Raw genomic sequence first — 9,885 nt, 5'->3', positions numbered from 1 at the left:
CCTTCGGTCAAGATTTTGAAAATAATTTTCCCAACATGGTCTAAGTTCATTGACCCTAAATGACCTTTGACCTTGGTCATGTGACCTGATACTCATGCAGGATGTTCAGTAATACTTGATTAACCTTATGTCCAAGTTTCATGAACTAGGTCCATATACTTTCTAAGTTATGATGTCATTTCAAAAACTTAACCTTAGGTTAAGATTTGATGTTGACGCCGCCGCCGCCGCCGCCGTCGGAAAAGCGGCGCCTATAGTCTCGCTCTGCTATGCAGGCGAGACAAAAATTGGGGTAGCTCTGTCATTTGTAGAAAAGGAGAAATTTTCACTTCTGTTATGCTTCAAAAAGATCGGGTTTCGAATGATCATCTGTATCGTACACACTGAAATACCTTGTTTGACAGTCCCACATGCATTTGTGTGTATGTTGATAAACGTGGTTTCTTTCGTAACTATTTTTTTAGCCAAGGAAATTAATAAATTTTCTTCTTTATTTATGACTGGATAGTTTGAGCTTTCTTCCTCTCTATTTTCTTTCTTTCTGCCTATCTTTCCTTCTTTTTAATCTCTCTTTATTTCTTTAAATTTCCTTCCTTTTGTTCATTTTTTCTGTTACTATAGCTGTCTTTCTTTTTGTCATTCTTTTCTTTCTATCTTGTTTTCTTTCTTCCATCCAACCTCTGTTTACCTCTTTCTTTAATCCTTCCTTCTTTTTCCCCTTCCTTTCATTCTTTCTTACTGTCTTCCTTCCGTCCATCCATTCTTTACCTTTAAGCTTCCTTTCTTCATCCCTTTCATTCTTTCTTTTCTTTCTTTCCTTCATTCCTTCCTGTCTTTTTGTCTTTCATTCTTTCTTTCTCCTTCCTTTCTTTCCTTCTTTCTTTCTTTCTGTTTTTCTTTATTTCTGTCTTTTGTTCTTTTGATCTTTCTTTTTTCCATCCTTCCTTTCTTTTCTTTCTTATTTTTTATTTCTGCCTTCCTTCATCTCTTTCCTTCATTCCTTCCTTCATTTCTTTCTGTCTTTCGTTGCATCTTTCTTTTCTTTTTTTTCCCTTCCTTCCATCTATCCTTATCCCTTTTCTTTCTTCCTTTCTTCCTTCTTTCCTTTCTCTTGTTTTCTTTCTTTCCCTTTTCCTTCCTTTCTGTTTAAATTTTTTCTTTCTTGTTTTCCTTTTATTCATTCCTTTCTTTCCTTCCTTTCTCTTCCTCTCATCTTTTTTCTATTTTTTTTCTTTTTTTCTTTTTTCTTTCCATCCTCCTTTCCCTTTCTTCCTTTCTTTCTATCTTTCCATCTTTCTCTTCCCCACAGCCATTCTCTCTCTCTCTTTCTTTATTTATTTTTTTCTTTTTTTTTTCTTTCTTCCTTCCTTTATTTCTTCGTCCTTTTTGTCTTTCTTCTTACTTTTTTTTCTATCATTCTCTCCCCCTCTCTTAATTTTTTTTTCTCTGGTTATTTTCAGTGATTTCCCGTTTTTTATTTGTGTGTCCTAGTCCCCTCCAAAATATAAGGAAAATATATGAGATTAGGAAATTAATTAAAGAGCATATTTACCATTTATTTTGTCATAATGTTCAAGATAGAAATCATTAAAAAAAAGAAATACAACTACAAGGTACATCAGTAGTCGTGTTGAAAAATGTATTTTTAAAGCCATCAATGGTATGGTATGTAAAACTATAAGGCTATAACTTGTTTTGAAGCAATAAAACTTTGTTTTGAAGGATTTTTTCGGGCAAGTGAAATCTACAATCGGGCAAGTATTTTCCAACTATTTGAAAATTTACTTGCCCGACTGGGCAAATGCTTCAAAAAGTTATGTAGCACCCTGCATGAAGAATGCTTTATTTCAAATTTCCAACAAATTAAGATACCGGTAAATATGACTACATACAGGTGCTGCAGATTGCAAATTGCATATTCAAGAATTAATCTTTATTTTAATTGTATTTTAAAAGAAAAAGGCACAAGTTTCATATGTTCCTTGACCTTGAGAATTTTGACAAATTAGAAAGTGACATTCGTGTAATTTAATTAGAATAGGTTGTGACAATGGCAATCCCAATATTCAAGGAGGAATCAAACCTTGTTTGTTTATTCTTATGAGAGAAAAAAAAAATCTATATTTCATATTTCACACAGCCCGGTTCCCCAATTTGAAGGCTCAGATGCAGAGCCGTTAAAGGGACAAGTCCACCCAAACAGAAAGTTGATTTGAATAAAAAGAGAAAAATCCAACAAGCATAACACTGAAAATTTCATCGAAATCAGATTTAAAATAAGTTATATTTCAAAATTTCACTTAATTTCTCAAAACAGTTATATGCACATCCTGGTCAGTATGCAAATGAGGAGACTGATGACATCATCCACTATTTCTTTTGTATTTATTATATGAAATATTCTAAGTTTTTCCTCATTGTCAAGTGAAACAATGATTAATTCCTCCCTGAACATGTGGAATAAGCATTGTTTAATACTATATGGTTCAGTCAAGTTCGTCCTTATTGTCAAATCTGTAAAAAATGAAATATTGTATAATTCAAACAATACAAAAAAAAGAAATAGTGAGTGAGGGACATCATCGACTGTCTCATTTGCATGTCACCGAGTTGTGCATATCACTGTTTTGTTCAAAATAAGCGAAAGTTTAAAATGTCATAACTTTCTTATTTTACATCCAATTTGGTGAAATTTTCAGTGCTGTGCTACAGTTTGATTTTTCTTTATTTATTCAAATCAACATTTTTCTGGGTTGGACTTGACCTTTAATATTAAACGTTAGATGCTACCTCTGCTGTGCCGACTTTGAAAACTACTATAAAATAACTATTCACAAAAAACCCCATTCATATAATGATTCAATACTACATTCATTGACAATAAATGACATTTGACCTAGATCATGCCACCTATCACTTGTCAGTGATACTCGATTACCCCTGTATCCACATTTTATAAACTATATCTATAAACTTTGAAAGTTATGACAGCAATCTAATAATTACCTCCAAAATACCCACAGTTCAATGACCTTATATAACCTTTGACTGTGGTCATGTGACCTGAAACTCCAATGAGATGTTCAGTGATACTTGATTACTCTTATGTACAAGTTTCATGAATCAGATCCATAAACTTTCAAAGTTATGATGGTAATTCAACAGATACCCCCAACATGGCCAAAGTTCATTGACCTTTGACCTTGGTCATGTGACCTGAATTTCGCACAGGATTTCCAGTGATACTTGATTACTCTTATGTCCAAGTTTCATGAATCAGTTCCATAAACTTTCAAAGTTATGATGCTAATTCAACAAATACCCCCAACTTGGCCAAAGTTCATTGACCTTGAATGACCTTTGACCTTGATCATGTGACCTGAAACTCACACATGATGTTCAGTGATACTTGATTATTCTTATGTCCAAGTTTCATGAATCAGTTCCATAAACTTTCAAAGTTATGATGCTAATTCAACAGATACCCCCAACTTGGCCAAAGTTGATTGACCCTAAATGACCTTTGACCTTGGTCATGTGACCTGAAACTCATTCAGGAGGTTCAGTAATACTTGATTAACCTTATGGCCAAGTTTCATGAACTAGGTCTATATACTTTTTAAGTTATGCTGTCATTTCAAAAACTTGACCTTCGGTTAAGATTTTGTGTTGACGCTGCCCCCGTCGGAAAAGCGGCGCCTATAGTCTCATACCCCTTTCAGACTGGCCTCTTCATTTCTCCCTGGCGAACTTCTCCGGCGAAGAAAAAAAATGTACCCTTTCGCACTGACATCTCTTCCCTGGCGAAAGTCGACTGGTGATTCGCTCGGGGGAAGTAAATGCAGACCCAGAGTCAATGAAAGCGCACGTTTTTTTTTTATTTGAATTTCAATCTTAATCTTTCCTTATTAATTGCAGATACCTAATTAATTTTAACAGTGAAGTTTTGGAGATGACGTCAGGTAAACACTGCTCAGCTGCTGCTGCTGCTGCTGCTCAGCTCACTCGGCACATGCATGCAGAATTAGAATAAATGAAAAGAAAATTGTAAACATTGCTTCTTTCCGATTATAAAAAGGTGTTAAAAAAATAGATTACAACATATTCTAAAAATATTAGAAGCAAAACAAAAAATCAAAGTATTTTGATATTTCAAGCGCATTTTCAGCATGCAAAATAACGCTTTTATAATAAATATTGTTAGTGAAAAAAAATGTGTATGTTCAAGGGTATTTAATTCTATGGAATGATCGAATCGCTCATAAAGCATGGCCTTCTATATTTAGCCACAGAAATAATAGCTAGCTAGCGCACAGAATCTCAGTTCAGGGGATTTCGGGGAGAAAAAAAAATGACTTCTGACATCATTAAAGAGGAGAAGTTCTCTGGTTACCTTTCATACTGGCTGTTTCACCGGCGAAGTTCTCTAGAGGTGGAGAAGTTCGCCAGCGAAGTTCTCCTGTGTACCTTTCATACTGTGTACCTCTCACACTTTCCCCTTCTCTGGCGAAAATTCGCCAGCGAAGTTCACCGGGGAAAAGCGCACTATGAAAGGGGTATCACTCTGCTTCGCAGGTGAGACAAAAATGGTATCTTCATTTAAGAGAAGATATGCGTTCATGACATAATTTTTTTCTTAAATTCGGGTTTTGTGAGATGTCAAGTTTTTTTTATTAGTAGAGGTGCTGGTCCGAAATTGGGATTGTCCCAGAAAACAAGGATATCCTCATAAACCAAGACAAATCATGTCTTGATAAATTGAGACTGTCCTTGTTTATGATTATGGGGACAGTTTTTTTTCACTTACCCTGTGGGACATACACGGCAATTTCAGGGATTGCGAAATAGATTCAGTAACCTCAATACCTCCCACTAGTCCACCGTCTAATTTTCACAACTTGCCGTCTTCCGTATAATCTTGTAATGAAACCTGATACATTGATAGGCTAGGCAATGGTACTAGATTTGTGCTGTAGGTTACATGTATGTACCCAAAAAGTCAACAGGGGAGTTGGCCTCAAATTTTCTTTCTATATTTTGAGTGAACAATGTACATGTAGTTAGCAACATCTTCACATTTTCTGGCAGCCAAGTTGATTATCTAGTATTGATGTGACATGTTTCCACAGCTACTCTCAGATGCTCAAACAGTCCTAGGTCAGCATAAAGACTTTAAAATGCCTATTTTAGCCACTAACCCACACATGGATAGACCATAAGCTTCGGTCTCTGTTATATAGGTTGTTCCGCTGAACTCGGTTAGCTCCACTCACCAATTACAGAGACCGAAGTTGTAACTCGATCTGTAGGCCTACAGGGACTTAATACCATATATGTTAATGTATTTAAGTTCGGATAAACCAGGGAAGTGGGAGTTGCGCGACAGCCGAAGTAAGTCACTTTGTCCTTTTAGGTTTTTTTTCCCGTTTTGGTGCACTTCAGACAAAAACAGAATTTTAATCTTTATTTTGGTCCAGTTCTTTTTATATATTTTTATGAAATAAAGAGAAAAATTGACAAGCCTCGGCAGGGGGGGGGGGGGATTTAACGTGTTAACCCCCTAATGGCCGCTGCATGATCGCGAGCAGGGACTCGGTTTTAAGGGGAATGAGAGTGATCACTCGCTACCGCTCTCCTTAATCCATATTTGGTAGAGCGATTTATCACTCGCCTCAGCAAGTGCTTAACAAGAGTGTCAGTCAATGATCAAACTGTTCCAGTCATCCTTGAAAACTTCATTCGCTGTCAAGGTTTTGTAAATAACACACAATTATATTGTAAGCAATTAAACACACTTGCAAGAATGACATTAAAAAGTTTAATGAGATAAATATTGATCCAATACAAAGGACTCTGGTGGAGACTTTGGTAGTGAACGTATATAGTTTTATTATACAGGCCAGGCAGGTCAATCAACAGGCATGGTATCGATGTTGCGGGAGGTGTATGAAGTGCTTAGATATCAATACTGATATCGTAACATCCCCCTTCTTCTGATAAGATTGAGAATTTCAAATTTCAATGATATTGTTTTCAAACAATACTTTTGGTAGTCTGCAAATTTTGGTAATTTGGCTATCAGACAATAATATAGAAATTGTTTGGTTTGTGAGAATAATATCAATTTGTGATAAACTGTATGCATCTTCAATTTTACATAACTTCAATCTTGTGCAAAACTGAAGATAATTTGGATTTATATAACCGGATTGATCCTGAAATCAATTTTTCCAAACAATAAGTTTTGGCTATAGTGCCTTTTTGATAATTTCGTAAACACTATTCGACATACCAAAAATAATGTACAATGATTATACATGCATATAATAAACTTTTAAACTACACTTATGTCTTCAGTGTTGTTCTCCTTTCTTCTCTTTCTCTTCTTTGTTTGAGAGTTTAGAGTGTTCATAATGTTCAATCTTCAAACATGAATCTCTCTGGTTTGCGAATAGTGCGTCCAGGGGCCTGTTTCACTAAACAGTACTTAGTGTAACGGGACTTAGTGTCGCTGCGACGCGTCATACACTAAGACGGGTCTTACTGACGTCCTGTTGGTGCGTCAGTTCCACTAAACAGTTCTTTACTAAGTCCTGTGTGCGACGAGTCTTCAACAATAAAACGTCTCGATTTTGAGTCTACGAAGCCTTATTTCGTGACCTTCGACCTTGTGTGAAGATAAAAAGTAGTAATTTCCCGCAAGTTTTCGTCTGCATCGTCTGCGACTAAAAAGCGAAAGGAGGAATTTTGTCACTTTAACATAATTTTGACTACTGTAGGATAATGGGGAAGGTATGGTATTAACCTTTTTCTTTAGACAGCATAGAAGTAAAATATTGAAAGTGAAATGTATGCACTGGAAGTTTGTGATGGAAGTTGTATTTGATACCTCGACGAATCGCGGCCGATTTAATAATTAATTATTAATTGGCAGTGAACCGTGCGTGTGGCGGTAGCGAGCCCGCTGTCAGTCTGTGGTCGTGGATTACAATCATGCTATTTCTCATGCACGACCAAACTATTATATTAACTAGACTAAGTTGTAGTAGGCCTAGGTCTAGTATCAGTACTGGCCCGGGGTACTGGCAGTAGGCCTAGACCGAAAATTTCTGTCTCTTTCCTTCGTTAGCCTCTGATTTGGGTAGGGTCGGCTCCTCTCTTGAGACCGACCCTACCCCATCAGACTCGGAGTCGGAGGCTAACGAACGAAACTAAAGTCGTAAAGTCTAAAGAGACATAATTTTTTGGTCTAGGCCTACAAGTACAACTTACAAGTAGGCCTAGTACTTCTAGATACTACTAGTAGAGATCTAGATCTAAATCTAATGTTAATCTTAGTCTTACTCTTAGACTTTTAGTTGGGGCCTAGACTATACCCTAGACAAGTAGTAGTAGACTCTCTAGGTCTAGGCCTACTCCCGACCTACGGTCCTTAGTGAGCAACTTAGTCTTACTCTTAGATTTATTTAGATCTAGGGACAGGGTCTATAATCAATACTAGCAGTAGCAGTACCAGTGGCAGTACTACCAGTATCAAGTAGATTTCTAGATCTAGCAGGGTCAGGGGACAGTCACATAGAATTAGATCTAGATGATAGATCTAGAACTCTAGACTCTAGGCCTAGACTCTAGTAGATCTAGGCCTACTAGTAGAACTAGAATAGAAGTAGACCTCTAGCCTAGAACTGAATTGGACAAGATTGTTAATGTAACTGTTACTCTTACTCTTAGTGTTAGCAATAAAACTGAAAATATTTCTGCATTATAGACCTAGATTTAGACTAGTCAAGACCCTAGACCTATTTATAAATTGAAATTAATATTTTGTAGATTCTAGGCCTAGATCTACACAATTGGTCGTACGTGAGAAATAGTGTGGATGTAGACTAGACCTAGATCTAGATCTCTATATAGTCTATGGCAGTACTATGGCTCATTTCTATTCACACTGTCTATTACATGCCCCTGAATTTGATCATGATGATGCCAGACGATACATAGGTCTACTGTCCATGAATATAGTCTATGAGTATGATATCCGACTCTATGTATCATTGAATGTGACACCCATTACTGCAATGGCGGATCCAGGGTGGGGAAACAGGGGGACCGGGCCCCCACCCTTGGCATAAAAAAACAAAAGATTAACCAAAATTTTACCTTTTTGTTTTTTCTCAAGGGAGGAGGGGGGTGTTGAGTACAAAAAATAGTGCTCATTACCCCCCCCCCCCCTCTCTACTATAAACATATTTGGTAGTGTACATGACATTACACTAAGAACAGTTCCTACGTCTCGTCGAGAGGAGACGTAGGCTACACTCTGTATGCAACTTAGTTAAATGGGTACAAAGTACGGTACGCGTCTTAGTGGTCTTTGTGAAACTCCCGCTAAGATGCATCTTACACTAAGTCCTATAACCGGACTTATGGATGCTTAAGACGCATCTTAGCGCTTAGTGAAACAGGCCACAGATCTCGTAGTTTGTGAGTATGTCTGTTGAGATTGATTAGCATTAGAGTTGGACATTGGTGTTCGTTGGACGTTGTCTCCCTCTGGTTGAGTTTCTGTGGTAAGTTCTTTGTCGAACCTCACACGCTTCGGAGTTGGGTTGGTGGATGGAACTTCCCTCAAGTGAGATCTATTTCTCCTCAAGATCCCTCCGTTCGGCGTTGAAACTTCGTAGGATGGAGGTTCTTCACAGACCTTGGATACCTTAGCTGGTATCCAAGTGTTGTCTCTTGGATGCAGAACCCTCACTGGCTGTCCTACATGCAGTGGTGGCAGATCAGAACTTGCATGTCGATCATGCACTTCCTTCATTTTGTCTTGCCTATTCAAGAGAAACTCGGTGGCAGCAGAATCTCTCGAAAGATAGTGACTCGGCAATGTGGTTCTGATGGGTCGTCCAAACAACATCTCTGCTGGTGATCTCAAGTTATTGTCAACTGGTGTTGCTCTCAGGTGCATCATGGCAAGTTGACTGTCTTGGCCAGTTTGAGAACACTTCGTCAACAGATTCTTGATTGTACGAACCATTCTCTCAGCTAATCCGTTGGATCTTGGATAGTGCGGTGAAGAAGTGATGTGCTTGATATTCCACTTCTTGCACATGTCTTGGAATGGTTTCCCGACAAATCGTGGACCATTGTCGGACACAATCTCTTTTGGTGGACCGAATAGACTGAAGATTCCCGTCATCTGTCTTGCTATAGCTGCACTGGATGTATCGGTTAGCTTAGCAATGATTGGATACTTGGAATAGTGACAAGTAGATACTCTTGTCTATTAAGCATGAACAAGTCGGTTCCCAGTCTGGTCCATGGTGCTGGTGGCACATCATGGGGATGCAGTGGCTCTTTCTGCTGTCTTGCTTGATGTTTCTGGCATGTTTCACACTGCTTTATCAACTGATCAATGTATTTGTTGATGTTTGGCAAGAACACTGTCTCACGAGCAAGTCGCCTCGTGCTTTCGATTCCCATGTGTCCTAGGTGAAGCTGTCTAAGGATGTCATTCCTTAGTGTCTTCGGTATGATGACTTGACTTCCCTTGAAGAGTACTCCGTGTGGTACTCCGATTTCATCTCTGTAAGACCAAAATTCACGAAGGGATGTCTGCAATTCTTGGATGGTCTCAGGCAATCCCTGAGTGACTATTTGCCATAGTGATCTGAAAACGGGATCATTAGCCGTTTCTCTCTGAAGCTCTGTTCTCTTGTGTTGTCCGAAGAATATCAAGTCAATCTGGTGCGAATCTTCGGCTTCAGAGCAGATGGATTCCACTCTGACATCGGAACATCGCATGCTTCCTTGGGATTAGGAAGTCGGCTCAAGGTATCGGAAAGAATCATGTCTTTTCCTGGTCGATACTTGACTTGACATCGG

The 9,885-nt window shown here is 38.1% G+C and overlaps 1 protein-coding gene across 1 annotated transcript; it reads right to left on the bottom strand.

Moving 5' to 3' along the window:
• Positions 1 to 8,446: 8,446 nt before the first annotated feature.
• LOC129261217 (uncharacterized protein K02A2.6-like) lies at positions 8,447 to 9,199 on the bottom strand. The gene has a single exon (XM_054899276.2). The coding sequence runs from the start codon at positions 9,197 to 9,199 to the stop codon at positions 8,447 to 8,449; it is 753 nt and encodes a 250-aa protein (XP_054755251.2).
• Positions 9,200 to 9,885: the final 686 nt, after the last annotated feature.

The sequence above is a fragment of the Lytechinus pictus genome, unplaced genomic scaffold, assembly GCF_037042905.1.
Source record: "Lytechinus pictus isolate F3 Inbred unplaced genomic scaffold, Lp3.0 scaffold_19, whole genome shotgun sequence".
NCBI lineage: Eukaryota > Metazoa > Echinodermata > Echinoidea > Temnopleuroida > Toxopneustidae > Lytechinus > Lytechinus pictus.
Note: the sequence above shows the minus strand (reverse complement) of the source record. Positions and strands in the feature narration are given on the sequence as shown.

What these genes read in the sequence shown, in the direction of transcription:
- LOC129261217 (XM_054899276.2), bottom strand. Translation starts at nt 9,199, where the DNA reads ATGACGGGAATCTTCAGTCTATTCGGTCCACCAAAAGAGATTGTGTCC.